Below are 16,824 nucleotides of genomic sequence, written 5' to 3' on the forward strand. Positions count from 1 at the left end.
GATATGACCCTCTAAGAGAAAGACTCATATCTTGCCTCAGGCCTATGAGCAACTGTATGATCTGTGAAGTTCTCAGCGTTACATGACTTTTCTGAGGACATTTTAATCAAAACATGTCGACTTTGAGGTTTCCTTGGATTATATACAATTTTTTGCCTTCCTTACCCAGCATGCAGTAGTCAGATAAATTATGCTAGTTTTCTGGGTAGCAATGGTCTCCCACAGTCTAAACCCCAGAAACTCTGAACTTTTAATGTACATGGCGACAAGGTCTTTGCAGATATAAGAATAGTAAATAAAGAATTCTAAGATGGGGATGTTATCTTGCTCTACCCATGTGGACCAAGTATAATTACAAGAATCTGAATAGGAAGGAGATAGGACATCAAGGAGACTATGTGGGGATGGAAGTAGAGAGAGGATGGTTGCTGTAGTGAGTCGAGGAGTCCAGGCAGCACGGAGAAAGCTGACATGGAAAGAAGACAGATCCCCTTCCCCTGTGTTCTCATAGGAGCACAGCCCTGTTGATATGCTGATCTTAGATTTCTGACGTCTAGACTAGAAGAGACTAAGTCAGCGTTGAAAACTGCCAAGTTTGTGCTCATCATGACCGCAGCAATTAGAAGCTAATACAGAGGTTTTTGGATTAAGAGAGAACAGCCCAGATGGTCAGCTTGAGAGGAGGCCATGCATGGTCATCTGTTTGGAGTTGGGCTTCCCGTAGAGGGTCTTTGAGAATCATGCCATACATTTAATGTTGGATTTGAGCAGAAGACAAAGTCCTTGGGTTTGAGCTTGGTTGTGGGGAGGAAATTTCTAGCATAAATGTCCATGAGTTCGGGACAGAGTTAAATTAGAAGAGTATAGAAATACTAGGTCATAACCCAATGTACCAGAACAATGTGCAAAGGTGCTAGTGTCCTGTATGTGGGCTATCAAATGTGCTAGCTGTGGGTACCTGGAGCTCTGAGAGCTTGCATAGTAGCTAATGTGACAAATGAGTTCAACATGGAACTTAATTAAATGGATATGATTGAAACAGCCACGTATAACTTCTTGTTGCCATATTAGACAACATAGTTTGGAGTCAACATTAACAGAAATATAATGTGATTCATAAATGTAATTCTAAATTTTCTAATAGCCACATTAAACAAGGAAAAGTAAAATGACTGAGATTCATTTGATGAAATATTTTGTTTAACTTGGTTATTAAATATTAGCATTTCAGTATAGAATGACACATTGTATTTATGATACACTTATATTCTGCATACTATTTTTGGCACAAAGTCTTTGAAACCAGTGCATGCCATAGATTTATCACATCTCACTTGGAAATGGGCACGGTCCAGGGGCTAAATGGCCACAGGTGAGTCATGAGGCTTCTTCTGGACTGAGCTGTGCCCATTGTTAAATCCTGGAAGGGAGGGCTAGGAGGTGAAATAATTTGTTTTCAATGTCTTTCTTCCTGCCAGGCCTATTTGTTATTGCTGCTTAAGTTCTCTTAGAGAAATACATAATTTCTGGCAGCAAGGGAAAGAATATTTAAATTGCTTTATTTCCCTACGAACCCAGTAGATTACTGCAGATGACCAGACTCAATATACAACTTGTAGAATGGTGAGCTGATTGGCTCCACTGGTATAGAAATGAAGGCATTGGTGATGGGAGGAAAGAGGAGAGAACTTGGCTTGATCTGCAGAACTGTAGGCAGCTCTGGGCAAGAGCCGGTTGACTAAGGAGTTTGACTCAGTAAGCATGATAGAGGGCTGCGTCTCTCAGACAAGGGGGCTCCAGTGTCCATACCCAGCTGACCTTTTGGGATGTTTACTTGCTTAAAATGCAAATACCTTTAGGACTGGTGGCTCATGCCTGTAATCTTAGCTATTCAGGAAGCTAACCTGGGCAAAAAAGTCTGTGAGACTTCTACCTCCAATAAACCAATAAGAAAAGCAGGAGATGGGTGTGGCTCAAGTGGTAGAGCACCAGCTTTGAGCAAAGAAGCCATATAACAGCATAAGGCCCTGAGTTCAATCGGCAAAAAATGCAAATGTTAGTGACTATGGACAGATTGGTACTTTCTGGAAGATGTGGCTTGTCCTTTTTAAAAAAAATTATTGTTATTATAAAGGTGATGAACAGAGGGGCTACAGTTACTTAAGTCAGGTAAAGAGTACATTTCTTTTTGGACAATATCCCCCTATCCCTTGCTCCCTCTAGTTTTTTCCTCCCATGCCTACTCTCAAATTGTATAGTTCATTTTCAACATAGTGTCCAGTGAGTACTATTGCTGTATTTGTTTACCATTTTTCTCTCCATTTTGGTGGTCCTTCTTAATTAGCTTTTTAAATGATTATTACGTGAAAGTGTGTAAGTCACTGAATTTGACTGATAGAATTTCATAAAAGGATAAGGACTAATAAAGAAGGTTGAATTGTCTTAGGAACTTAACACTTTTTCTGGTCCTAGGTCATCATTAGCTTTAGCCTTGTGTGTGTGTGTGTGTGTGTGTGTGTGTGTGTGTGTGTGTGTGTGTGTGTGTGGGTGTGGGTGTATGTGGGTAGTGGGGCTTGAACTCTGGGCCTGGACGCTATCCCTCAGCACTTCAGCTCAAGGCAAGCGCTCTACTGCTTGAGCCACAGAGCCACTTCCTCATCATTAGTTTTATTAAGATGGTTTCACTACTCATGGAATAAGTTGGCTGATGTCAAAGAATCATTTCAACATGCTCATTTATAAATGCACCCAGATTTGTGGATGGAGAAGCCCAGAGCTATTGGATTCCTTATCAGTAATGTAAATTCTTTCATGTTGCCTAGAAAGGAAGAGTCCTCTCTTGCCTGGTCATTGCTGGTACCTTTTCTAGGGTGGCCACTTTCCTAGGTCTGTGCTCTGCAGTTCATGGTAGGCATTTTCTGCTAATTCAGTAAGTCCATGAACTTTCAGCCATTACATCTGTGCAGGAGGAAATCTCCAGCTGCTTTAAGTTTGTCGGCAAAGAATAAAACATGAAGATAAGAAAGGAGTTGGAACTTCACACTTCCAGTTTCATAGGAAATGCACAAGGGCCAGGAAGACTCCATATTTTGACAACTAGGGAATAAGCAGGCTTGAGGCAAAGACATCTTTCCTGCTAATTTTGAAGGAAAAGGCCTTAAACTTCCAAGGATCAAAGGAGCCTCCATTGCTTTTCCAGGTACCTGTTAAAATGCATACTTCTGCTGGGTGCCCGAGGCTCATGCCTGTAATCCTGAGTTCTAAGGATTGTGGTTCAAAGCCAGCCCAAGAAGGAAAGTACATGAGAGTCATATCTCCAATTAACCACTAAAAAGCCAGGAATGGAGCTGTAGCTCAAGTGGTAGAATATCTGCCGTGAGAGAAAAAGGTAAGGGTCCTGAGTTTAAGCCCCAGTAATGGCACACATGCATGCGTGTGTGCATGCGTGTGCACACATACACACACACATACACACACTTCTACTGTGAGACTAGTAATTTCTCAAAGGTCTCAGAGCCTTGTGTGTTCTTAGCTGTATGAAGTCGTTGTCACTGACCACCTGGTGGGTGTTTACTCTCCTAATCTCATGCTAAGGCTTCACATACAATATCCCATTTTACCCTGATGAGAACCCCATGAGGTTGCTCACATTTTCCTTATTTGTATAGATAAAGGAACTGAAGCTCAGGGAGGTTAAGTAACTTGCCTGAGTCACAGAGGTAGGAAATGGAGGTAACATACCTGTCCAGCTCTCTGTAGTCTGGCTTCAAAACCTGTGTCTATTCACAAAGCTAATATAGTGATGCTGTGGTCCCTGGACCAGCATCATCAACTCTGTCTGAAGACTTGTAAGACATGCAAATTCCTAGGCTTCTGTCTCCAGATATGCTGAAACTCTGGAATGGGTTCTGTAATGTGCTGTTGAACAAAAATAACCTCCAAGCTTTGCTGAGGTATGTTCAATTTTGAGAACTGCTGGGCTGGGGTTCTCCTCCTAGCGGCTAATGGAAACACTGCAGTATGATAAGGTAGGGAGCCAGGGATTATTTCTAACAGAATAATATTACTCTTGGTAACATCCTGCCTGCAGCTACAAAATGATAGTGGGAAATATGATGGCAGGAGAAATAGTGCAATTTCCTAGGTAGAGAGACCTATCACTCTCTCCATGAGCCATGGGAAACAGAATCAAGACATTTGTCATGTGGGCTATTTACAGTGATTGATGAAGGATAAAACCCATAGCTGGGATTAGGAGGGACTCAGAATGCAGTACGGGGACCACTGGAGCAGAAAGCTCATAGCAACAGCGCTCACAGGAGCAGGTGGTCTAAAATGCCCCAGAAACAAAAGGTGCTAACAGTGGAACAGAGGTGACATATTTTATAATGGAGGTTTCAGACATAGCTGCCTAATCCCTTTCTGTTATGGCAGAAATCAATGAGCAAGTTCCCTGGGCTTGCATTTGTTAACATATACAGAGAACATTAAATAATTGAATAATGAGGCTCTTGACAGTGGTGCCACGTTCCTGGCATGCTTTTAGAGGTTGTCAGGTTGTCAGCATAGATTAGTGCTCTTCAAGGTAGCCTTTATCTGAAAGGTAGGTTTTGCCTTGTCTTCTCCTATAACAGTGCAAAGTATAAGGAATTTTTGCAGAAAGTGTTTATGAGAATTTTTTCCCCAAATCTAAGCCATACATAGATTGCATTCCTATCGTTCACCCAAAGATCCCTCCTCCCCTTTCATTAGCCTGTGGAAAGGAGCACATTGAAACAGAAATAATAGAGAAGTCAGCCAATGGAATTTGAATTGCTGATTTAGATAGAATGGTTAAGATTGGATATAGACATTTCAATTTAGAAAGCTCTGCAGTTAATGACACTCAGGATTATTATGTGCAAATTGTTCAGCAAGAACTGGGACCAAAAAGAAAAACTAATAGCCAGCATGAACATTCACCATAGTGGTGGCTTGACTTATTTGCATATGTAAAATCAATAAATATTATAATCCAATCCTTTAGATGCTGTCAGGGACGATATCTGTCTTACGGGCAGTTATCATGCTAGGCTTTAAGTATAGCTCTCTTGGGATCTATGCTGCTATACATTGAAATTCATCTAATTATGATATATTCCCCACTTTGGACAAGCACTTAAGGTAGAAAAGTTCAGATTTACACAAAAGATAAACCAGAGAGCAATTATTCCCTGAAGAATTCTTTGCTCGAAATAGCTCTTACCGTGATATTTTCTTTCAGTTACAAGCTTTTAAAATTAATGCAAAATCCAAACCTATTTTTGTCCTATAACGTACATAGTGTAAGAACTGAGATATGTCCATATTTGTTGTACATGTTTTGCAATAGAACTTTCTTCTACATTTCTGCTGAAAACTGGCTTTTACAGGAATGGTTGCACCATAAATCAGCAGTTCTTGTGGACATCATTGTCTTCTCTGGGCTTCTGACTAGGTAGCTCATCATAGGAGGAGCTCCTAGTAAAGAAAACTCATAGACAGGAAGCAAGAGAGAGAAGAAGGAACAAGGTTTTATAATCCTCTGAAATCACACCTCTAATGACCTAAGGCCCTCTCACATGGCTCTACCTCTCCCAATACCACCATCCTGAGGACAAAGTCTTTTTAACAATTTGGCCTTTAGACTATCTATCTATCTATCTATCTATCTATCTATCTATCTATCTATCTATCTATCTATCTATCTTCTATGTAATGCCAAAACCCTGCAACATGTGTCACCTAACCTAAGGGAAATAGGAAAGTAGTCCTTTGTTCAATTTCCTGTTTGTATTCCAACAGTGGACCCCATTGGGAGCCAGCTCCACTTCAGGCTGTTCCTCTTCACTGAACACAGCACAAAGGACAACTTGAAGCTGTTACTTGTGCATCTGTCATTTCCTCTAGGCAATCAGGATATCCTCGATTATAGAAAACACTTTGTCTTAGCCTTACCAGAGCACTTGGTACAGACTAGGACTTTGCTATTGTGGAAGAAAGTAAAATAGGAAGGAAAGGAAGGAAAAAAGGAGGAAGTAGATAGAAGAAGGGAGGGAGAGAAGGAAGAAAAGAGTAAACAGAGAGATAGAAAGGAGGGAAGATAAGAAAGGAAGTAAAAAGGAAGAGACACAAGAGGGAAGGGCTGGAGTGAGGAAGGGAGGAAGGAAGGGAAAGTAGAGGGTTTTAGCTAAGGCTTTTGGTTGGTCTAGATGAGGAAAGATAGAAAAACGTTAATAGAGGCAAACTAACAAGGGTTAACCATGCTGAAGCAATGCGTGAATATACTCAATTCATAAAGAATCTTTCTAGGAAGTTGATAGAAGACTGGTGGAAGACATATTCTATTGAGTTAGCTAAACGGAAAAAATATATCTTAATTTGAAACATAACAAGATCAGTGGACAGCAAGAGTCCTTAATGATTTTAAAAAATAAACTCCTAATTTAAAGATACATTTATTTCTTTCCATAGATTTCATTGTTCTTTCATTCATTCCAATGTAAGATTAGGGGTTGGGAGCCACCTTGACAAGGTTAGGCTACTAGTCCCTTACCAGCTCTGTAATCTGAAGTTTAGAGATTGCTAAAGCTCTGTGGCTCAGATTTCATATCCATGGATTTAGAATATTAATGGATTTACTTATAAGGCAGGAAGTAAATGACTTAATGGATGCAAGCTTCTTACAACAGAAGCTGGTACAACTCTGGATAAAGTTAGCTGGTTCCTCTGTGTGTCTGTGTGGAGCACTCCCTAAGTACTAGCCACAGCTGGAACAGAGTCAGCCTTCTGCATCTACAAGTTCTACATCCTTGGATTCAACAAGTCATGGGGCAAAAATATTTGAAAACCAACCGAGTCACCCACCCATTCACCAACCCAAAATGAATCAACCAACCAACCAACTATCTAACATTGTTTCTGTATTAAAACGCAGGCTGGGTTTTTTGGCATTATTTTCTAAACAATACAGTATATCAACTATTTACACAGCAAGCATTTACATGTAAGTAATCTAGAGCTGATTTCAAATATACATTAAGGTGACCACAGATTCTAAACACTACTATTCATTTTATGTAAAGGGACTGGACATCCATGGATTTTGACATTTTCAGGGAATCCAGAGACCAGCTTCCTATGGGCACTGCTAGATGATTGTATGGGGACTAAAGAGACAAAAGTGACTCTCAGGAAGCTCACAGACTGTGGATGACAAGTGAGGCTCAAAGCCTGTAGTACAATGCATTCAATGCTGCAAGACAGCAATCTGCAAATCCCCATGATGCACTGGTTTTCCTTCTAGTCTACCTTCCTTTAAGTTCCATGTTTTCTTTTCTTGCAGATATACTTCTTTCACCTGAATCTCTTGGACTAGGAAAGCGTCTCCAATGTCTTCTGCAGCTTTCATTTAGAAAGGATAAGGTCATTTTTTTCAAGGACTCTTGCTGCTGAAATCCTTAGCTTCCTTGAGTGGAGAAGTGGGCAAGAGGATGTTTCTGGAGTGTGAAGTTGAGTTCTACTCCCTATTGGCCAGTAAGAATAGAATGGAGGCCCTGAGTAGGAGGGAATGGCTTATAGAGAAGGCCATCAGAGAATAGATAAGTTTTCATTAAACAAAGGAACATTTTGAAACCTTAGCCTGACTCTGAGGAGGGGTGGAGAGGAAGGATGGTTAACATTCTGACTTTCTGGTAGTTGATTAGAAAAAAGAGTCTTACAGACTTTTCTACCTGGGCTGGCTTTGAACCTTGATCCTTAGCTCTCAGCCTCCTGAGTAGCTAGGATTGCAGGTGTGAACCACCAGTACCTGTATAGTAGGATTCTTCATTAAGAAAATGGAAGCAATAGCCTGAGGCCTTTAGCTTCTCTGCTTTGAGTCTAGCTATCTAATATCTTTATCTGCTATCTACTCCGATGGGAACAGCAATGACAGAATGCACTTTGGTTTAGTTTCCTTCTACTTTGTTATATTTTTCAGAATCCATTATAATATTGAGGAGACCCTGCCACTAAAAAAATTGAGAGTAGGGGGCTGGGAAGGTATCTCAGTGGTAGAGCACTTGCCTTGCATGCCTGAGACCCTGGGTTCGATTCCTCAGCACCACATAAGAAAAAAGAAAAAAGCCGGAAGTGGCACTGTGGCTCAAGTGGTAGAGCGCTCGCCTTGAGCTGATAAGCTGAGGGACAGCGCCCAGGCCCAGAGTTCAGGCCCCACGACCGGACCCCCCCCCAAAAAAAAAAAAATTGAGAGTAAATCTGGAAACCGGTTGAATCCTCATGGATTTTTTTTTGAAACTGTGGGTCCTTTGTACTGCCAGCCTTTTTTTTTTTTGTAAAATAAAATAAAAATAAGGTGCCACTCACAGCAACAATTTTGTCTGAAATCATCTCTTATGCACCATTTCAGTTTGGTGTTCATAAAAGTCCTGTAAGGTAAGCCCATGGATGGATTTTCCTGTTCTTTTTATATATCAGGCACTGACAGATGAAGTCAAGGTTGCCCTAGGTGAGGGGCTGAGTAAAGCTCTGCTCCGGGCTCCTAACCTCAGATACAGGTTGTCAGCAAGGGATGGCTTACCTCCTTTCCTTCTTCCACAGAAAGAAAACTTGGGCAGATCCTCTTCACAGACAGGATAGGAAAAATTCAAAATAGGAGAGCCTTTAGTGACCAGAGCTATGTCAAGGAACAGCTCTCTAATGTCCTCTCCTAAAGAAAGGAAGAACAATGCTGTAACTATATTTCTCCATATTCAAGGCAGTGAGGCTCCTAAATTGTGGATTCCCCTTCTTCTCTTTGTGAATAACAGCTTCCTCCTCCTCCTCCTCCTCTTCCTGCTGCTGTCTTGGGCTTGAACTCAGGGACTGGGCCTTATCCTTGAGCTTTTTTTTTTTTTCTCTCAAGGCTCAGTTTTCTTCTTTTCTTGGCAAAACAGCGTTTGGACTATGCTACAGGGGATCACAACCAGCACCTTGGCTATAAAAGTGGCCCTTTGCCTGTTTGGGGCAAAGTAACTCATTGGCCACATTCCTCATTCTGCAATCTGCCTTCTAGAACTTTTCAAGAGACCTAGTATTATTTATCTTTCAAGGCAGAGTAGGGTGTGGTCAAGCCACAGATTCCCAGTATGGTTGTGGGGACCACCATGGCACACAGGATGCACTGGGAGCTTTGGTGAGCTTTCTTGTGGTTTCTGGTTCTTTCTGCATTTTCCTCAATTACTGCCTTTGTCTGCCTGTCTGTCTGTCTGTCTCTCTGTCTGTCTGTCTCTCTCTCTCTCTCTCTCCCCTTTATTTCTTTCCTCAAAGCATTTTAGTTTTGAGATGCTGCAGACACTGTGTAAAGTTTTACTGGAGTTCGTTGATTAAGGTGGGGAAGAAGGATTTCACACATCTTTGTCTGGATCAAGGTTTAAGAACTTGCATTAGCAATCCAGGAAGCAAAATAATGCAAATGTGGTTTACATTGCTGGAAGGAGGGGACAGATTTACATGTGGCACAAATAGCCAGGCTAGGGCTCTGTCTTCTGTAAACATCAAAACTTGTTCTCTTTCTTTCAGCCAGGGCAGAAAAGTCCATGAGACTCTTCTTATGCCCAATGAATTCCTCAGAAAAAGCCAGAAGTGGCGCTGTGGCTCAAGTGATAGAGCAAAAGAAGCTCAGACAGAGCCCAGGCCCTCAGCTCAAGTTCTAGAACATGGGAAAAAAACCCAAAAAACAAAACCCTTTCTTTTTTTTGTGTGTGTGCTAACCTTACTGATTTCAAGTGTTTATATAATCCAAACAAGTGTCTGGAGTCTTTTTAGTGCAAAAGCACAGTCTTAAATGAGAGTTTTATACTACCTAGGTTTTACTCTGGGAAAGATCTGAAAATGAAGATGAAACAGTTCATTTGGGAGTATAGTTTAGTCAGCTCTTAACAGTGGATGCAAGTCAGCTGGCTGTATACAGCAGGAAGAAGCTGTGCCGTGCTTTATTCCAAGGTACTGCTTTTTTACTTACTCAGAATGAGTCCAATTCTAATGTTGAGATTTTGTTTTAATTGTTTGGAACACTGGTCAATAGACAAGCCAAAATCCTGTAATGGATCTGCCAAGAAGAAAACAACAGATTATCCTGAGTACATTAAATGGTCTGAAAACTCATGATCAAAATTCAAACCAATTACATGAATTGTGTTTACCCAAGTCTATTACTATTTTATTTTATTTTTTGCATATGCCAGACTGGGGCTTGAACGCAGGGCCTCTAGGACTCTGCTTTTTCACCCAAGGCTGGCAGTCTACTGCTTGATCCATACCTCCTCTTCTAGTTTTTTTGGTGTTTACATGGAAATAAGAGTTTCAGGGACTTCTTTGCCTTAGTTAGCTTCAAACTGTGATCCTCAGCTTTCAGCCTCCTGAGTAGCTAGGATTATAGGCAGGAGCCACCTACAGCCTAAGTCATTAATATTTATTTAAAAACATAGACCTCACTATGTTTTAAAATTTTATTTTATTGCAAAGATGCTGTACAAGGGGTTACAGTCAAATGAGTGAGGAAACAAGTACATTTCTTGTCAAAAATTATTTCCCCCTTGTTTGGAGCTCACTATTTTTGATGTTTGTGATGTTGTCACTGACTCCCTCTCTCACTCTGTCCAGTCAAGGTCCTGTCCACTCTCAAAGCTGTCCAATGCCATTGATCAGTGTAGTGTTCACTCTTACCCCCTCCCCCAGGGTCCCAATTCATGAACTAAGTGGTGTGTCTTGAAAGTTGAGTTTCAGTTTTATTTCTTAAAAATTTACTCAAGTTTCATCAATGAAAATTCAATTATCATTTGAGTTCTTTCAGTTCCTGAACTTTTGGCCTTAAAATGACTCATTGATTGCATAGACCATCTCATAAAATATTTGTTATTGTAACTAAAGGCAGAGGGAGAAACGTGCAAAATTTCAGAGTTAAGACCTTTCTTTGTAGTTCTATTTGATCCTCTTCTAGTCCATCCCATTCAATGTAATCATTTTCTTCTTTTTATCTTTCACTCATAATTTCCTGCTTATTTAAGAGACTCCTATGGCTCATCCATGCCTCAGAATGAAGTCCAGGGATGGCACATTACCACTAATATATTGCACATTGAGTCTGGCTAGTGCCATACACACCCAGCACACTTCCAAGGAAACCATGTTTCTTCTATGCCAAATGATCCTACTGCTATTTAAGACAGGTGCTGCACCATTGAGCAACATCTTCCTACTTCTTATTTACACTTTATAGTAAGAATACCCAGGTCTTACTCATGCCTGCCTTTTGAGAAAGCTTCACTGAAAAACATATATATATATATATATAATGCATATATATATAATTTTTAAGTTCTTTGTTACATAGAGCTTATTTTACAAAGAAAAAATAAAGGCTGCTCAGGAGAATGAGCAGTGGTACCAGAAAATTGATTGTCTAAAACAATTTATTTTCTTTATCTATTTATCTATTTATTTATTTATTCATTCAGTTTTTGGTGCCTGGGCATGTCTCTGAGCTTTTCTTTGTTCAAGGCTAGTGGTCTTCCACTTAAGCCACAGTGCCACTTCTGGCTTTGGTGACAAGAGACTCACAGACTTTCCTGATGGTGAAAAACAGACTCAGAAAGGTTGTGTTAACTTACCCAGATCCCAGCACTAGGAAGTGCCAGAGTCAAGATTTAAACCCAGAGTTAAAAATGAACAAACACAAACATACTAATGCCTTATACTTTTCAGTAATATTCAAGAAATAGAGTTCCAAATATATCTGGTGATTATTGGATTCATAAGATTGTCTGGAGTATCTTCTGTGCAGGCATATGCCATTGCATAGTTCTGTTCCATACTGGTTTCCATTTCAGCTGAGCTGTGAGTGGAAACATTTGCCAATAACTGTTCCAGACTATTTTATTGTCCACATAGCTTATGGCATTGCATAGCAAGTCCAGCCTTGCAAATCTAACACAGGCACATTTTTTTTTTGTCAAATACCTTTGATCTAATTACTAAGTTTTGGGGGATGGGTAATGTCCTTTTTCTCTCTATGACCATTTGGTCTTTCCTAAGCATTCATGCAGTCTGAGGACTTCTTTCAGATCAGAAAACAGGGGTTAAGGAGCATAGAGACCATTGCTCTTACTACATATTTGACACTCAATACTGAAAAAAAAAAGCCAGCATGGTGGCCCATGCCTGTAATTCTAACTAGTCAGGAAGCAGAAATTAGGAAAGTTGCAATTTTAGGCCAGTCCAGGAAAATGTTCTGTAGACTCCAACCCAAACAATAAAAGTTGGGTATGTTAATGCACACGGTTCATCCCAGATATGTGGGAGGTATAAATAAGAGTATCTCTGTCCAGGCCAGCTGGGACCTTATTAAAAAATATAAAACAAGCCATCCCAGACAGGTAAGTCTGTGACACTCTTATCTCCAATTAATCACCAAAAAGTCACAAATGGAGCTGTAACTTAAGTGGCAGAGTGGTAGCATTGAGCAAAGAAGCTCAGGGATAGGGCCTAGACCTCGAAATCAAGCCTCAAAACTGGTGCGCACTCACATAAAAATAACGAAAGCAACAAGCACTGGGTATAGAGTTCAAGTAGTAAAGCAAGGTCCTGAGTTCAAACCTCAATACTACAGAGAGAGAGAGAGAGAGAGAGAGAGAGAGAGAGAGAGAGACAGAGACAGAGACAGAGACAGAGACACAGAGAGACACAGAGAGACACAGAGAGAGACATAGAGAGAGACAGAGAGAGAGAGAAAGACAGAGAGAGAGAGAGAGACAGATAGAGAGTAGAAGCCAGTTACTAGATAGTGGCTGATTCATCTGTATCTTCCCAATTATGGATAAACAAGTTTCTAAGGAAAAATAAAAGAGGCTAGCTGTGTACTGCTTAGTTAATTAGCAGCTATAGAATTATATTGTATGAGCCAGGCGCTGGTGGCTCACGCCTGTAATCCTAGCTACTCAGGAGGCTGAGATCTGAGGATCGCGGTTCAAAGCCAGCCTGGGCAGGAGAGACCGTGAGACTCCTATCTCCAATAAACCACCAGAAAACCGGAAGTGGCACTGTAGCTCAAGTGGTAGAGCGCTCACCTTGAGCTGAAGAGCTGAGGGACAGCGCCCAGGCCCAGAGTTCAAGCCCCACGGCCGACAAAAAAAAAAAAAAAAGAATTCTATTGTATGAGTGTTAATATTTTAAAATATAGGAAGAATAAACTAAAGGGAAGAAAAGGAACTAAAACATTACTTCGTTACCAGAAAGAACATCATTGATTGTTAGCAAGCAGTCAGCTGTCTTTCTAAGGAAAGGCACATAGAAGCAGAAAGACAGATTGCTTAAAATGTCCTGAGGGGCACTGGTGCACTTTCTTAGCAGTTATTTTGAGTTTACATGTGAGAGTGATACTTTTTGAACATACATATGTCTTTTGCAACTCCATCATTTCCTCTCCATCCTCCATCTCCCCTCATGAACTCATACTCTATTCTTCCTTATGTTTTCACTCCAGCACTTGGCAGGCGCTGGGTTACATTTGTTTTTTTATATACCTCAGCCTTTCCTTCACTGATGCTGCAAAGGCAGGCTCCCAGCACCAGAGGCATTGTGGGTAAGATTACACTATGAGTGCTGGACACTGATGGCTCATGCCTGTAATCCTAGTTGCTCAGGAGGCTGAGATCTAAGGATCATGGTTCAAAGCCAGCCTGGGTAGGAAAATCTGTGAGACTCATCTTCAACGAGTCAACAGAAAACTGGAAATGGTGAGGTGGCTCAAAGTGGTAGAGCACTAGCCTTGAGCAAAAGAGCTCAGGGACAGTGCCCAGACAATGAGTTCAAATCCTACAATCAGAAGAAAAAAAAAAAAAAGATTACACTAACATCCTAAGTCATTGTTTGTGGAATGAATATGAAAGAGTATTTGGAGTTAGTTCAGTGGGAACCTTGAAACATAGTTTCTCAGCCTCCTCATTACTGCCCTGCTTTATATAATCTTTCCTGTGGGACTGTCTTGTAGGCTTTTCTGTTCAGTAGCATTCCTGGGTCTACCTACTAGGTTACTTGTCCTCTTTCTTTCCCTCCAGTGTAGCAACCAGAATGTTTGCAGGCAGTGCCAAAGTCTCCCTCCCTGGAGCTGGGGGAGAGAGAGCGCAAACTCACACTAGTGAAGTATTGCTTTTAGGAATTACTTTTTCATGCTTTACCTGTGCAAATGCCTTGGGACCACCTACCAAAAGAAGACGCGATGGTTAGGTTTTGTTTTGGTTGGTCATGGGGCTTGAACTCTGGGCTTGGGCATTGACCCTGAGCTCTTCATCTCAAGGCTAGTGTTCTACCACTTGAGCCACCTCACCATTTCCAGTTTTCTGTTGATTCATTGAAGATAAGAGTCTCACAGACTTTCCTACCCAGGCTGGCTTGGAACCAGCGCCACTTCTGGTTTTCTTGTGGTTAATTGGAGATAAGAGTCTCATGGACTTTTCTGCCCAGTCTGGCTTTGAACCTTGATCCTCAGATCTTAGCCTCCTGAGTAGCTAGGATTGCAGGCGTGAGCCACCAGCATCTCGGCTTGGGTTACATTGTGAAGGAAGTTTCTCTAATATGGTTTAAAAGGTGGTTGGAAAACCCTGAAAATTTGCCTTAAGAAATGCCCTGCCCTCCTCCTCCTGCCCTCCATCCCACAGCCCCAGTATTGGAGTTAGAACTCAGGGACTTGGGCTTGATAGGAAGGAGCTGAATCTCTGTGGCTTTTTTTTGCTTTAGCTATTTTTCAGGTTGATTCTTACGTTTTTGTCCAGGGCTGGCCTCAGACCTTAATTCTCCTACTTAAAACTACCACATAGCTGGGATCATGAGTGTGTGCCACCATGCCTGCCTTTGATGAGATGGGGTCTCCCTCACTTGTTGTCAGGGCTGGCCTTGGAACTCAAAACTTCGGATCTTCCCAGCAAGCTGGGATTATGGGTGTGAACCACCACTCCTGTTCTCAAGTATCTTCTAATACATGTAAATCAGATCACCTGATTCTGAATCTTCTGAAAAAAAATGAAAGCTTAATGAGACTTGGTACTCCTGGGCTTCGAGGGCAGAGATAAATGTTTCCTGCAGAAACTCCATTACAGAGCAGCAAATGAGCTATCGAAGGAGGTCAATGTTCATCATGAAATATGTAATCTGTTCATTTTGAATCTTTCTTTTCTGGTCTCTGTACTATTCCCTCTTTCTGTCTGTTCTTTCGATGTGATGGCTTCAGCTCAATGGCGGACAATATTATAGTGAGTGAACCCAGAATGCCCTGAATTATCCCAGTTGCCCCCACTCCTGGGGCTTCCTTCCTGGAAGGAAGGTATTTAGGAGGACTCCTAGATAGCTGAGTGCCAGTCCTGCTGTGGGGAGGCGTGGGGTGGTAAAAGCAGCCAGCAGCACCAGCCTTATGTGCAAAGTGTAGCCACAACCAAATCCTGCCTGTGTAGGTTTTCCTGCATATTCATGGAGTAGAGCTGCAGAAATAAGCTAGGCTTACAGCAGGACCTCAATGAATCCCAGCCCCCGAGCCTTTTTCATACCTTATTAGTGGATTCTGGTCTTGGGCTGGCTGTACTTGGGCTGTGGTCCGGGGGCTGACACAGCTTCCTTAGTAATTTCTAGATACTGTGGGTGTGGGAGCTGGCAGTAGGGAGAAAGCAGTTCTGAAAATGCAATTCCTGGAAATGCAGTTCCTCTGCAGAGAATGTGGTAGAGGCCAGGAAGGCAGAAGCACCCTGCTGGGATTCTGCATGGTTTGATGTCAGGGAGCCCTAATGGGTTCATGTACCAAGTCCTGGCCTCTGCATTGCTGGTGGGGTGGTTTGAGACCTAGATAGGTTGCTGAATCTCATGGAATTAGTCCTAGTTGTTATGTCTTGGAGCTCTGTGGAGTTTTTTCTTGCTAACATGATAGGTTGATAATAATTATAGATGGACTGAGGGAAGTTTTATTGTAAAAGCTTCCATATAAAAGAGACCAAACCAGGTTATGGGCACTGCTACCATTCAAGAGATTCATTTACATTTCACCAGTGTAATAAAGGTGTGTGTGTGTGTGTGTGTGTGTGTGTGTGTGTGTGTGTGTGTGTGCAGGTACATGTGCACATCTATAACTCCAGAGCTATCATTTGGATTTTAAAAAAGGCCAGAAATCAGCCTACCTTTTCCTATAGCTGATGAAAGCAAAGGCACTGTGAAATTAGCTGACATCCTTCCAACTTCACTACCACTCTTTCCCTCTCTCCTCCTCCGCTTCCCTCCCCACTCCTCCTCCCTCTTATTCCTTCTGCCCTCCTCTTACTCCCTTCCAGCACTTAGCCTGGAACACAAGTGTTCCTCTAACATTTCCTAACCATCATGGCTTCCTGTGACTCACCTGACTTTCAGAGCTTTTATTGCTTCCTGTGTATGCTATTAGCATAAAGAACCCTGACCCAGGAGAAGGTCAATGTCAAGAAAATGTGTGTACTTGGCTAGTTCCCAGTAAGGTGAAAAGTCTTGTGAAAGGCTTGTACCTCACACTTCCTGTTTCTGCACCTTTACAACTGGCTCAACCACAGTTTTCTGGATGGCCTGAGTTTTCTCACCTGTTCTTCTTCTGGTCCTCTCAGCCATCCTCCACATCATACCTCTACCTTTCCTATCAGTGCAGACACCATGCTCCATTGCCCTTCTCTTAGAGTCTACCAGAGGTAAGCTATAGAGACTAGGAACCATGTTTTATTTATTTGTGTTTAAATAACTGATATCTGTTTCTTGTGGACCTGC

General features: G+C 41.7%; 1 protein-coding gene and 1 long non-coding RNA gene across 3 annotated transcripts in view; one reads left to right on the forward strand and one right to left on the reverse strand.

Moving 5' to 3' along the window:
• LOC138828465 (uncharacterized) overlaps positions 1 to 16,824 on the forward strand; it is a 113,435-nt gene that overhangs the window by 45,874 nt on the left and 50,737 nt on the right. The window lies entirely within an intron of this gene.
• Positions 1 to 16,824, reverse strand: part of Ly86 (lymphocyte antigen 86) — a 54,492-nt gene that overhangs the window by 17,642 nt on the left and 20,026 nt on the right. Inside the window, exons 2-3 of the mRNA XM_070024632.1 lie at positions 10,022 to 10,108; positions 8,600 to 8,728 (exon numbers count right to left, since the gene is read on the reverse strand). Of these exons, the coding sequence (XP_069880733.1) occupies positions 8,600 to 8,728; positions 10,022 to 10,108 (216 nt within the window). The remainder of the gene's footprint in view (positions 1 to 8,599; positions 8,729 to 10,021; positions 10,109 to 16,824) is intronic.

Source organism: Dipodomys merriami, unplaced genomic scaffold (assembly GCF_024711535.1).
Source record: "Dipodomys merriami isolate MVZ:Mamm:240054 unplaced genomic scaffold, mDipMer1.0.p SCAF_16, whole genome shotgun sequence".
Lineage (NCBI taxonomy): Eukaryota > Metazoa > Chordata > Mammalia > Rodentia > Heteromyidae > Dipodomys > Dipodomys merriami.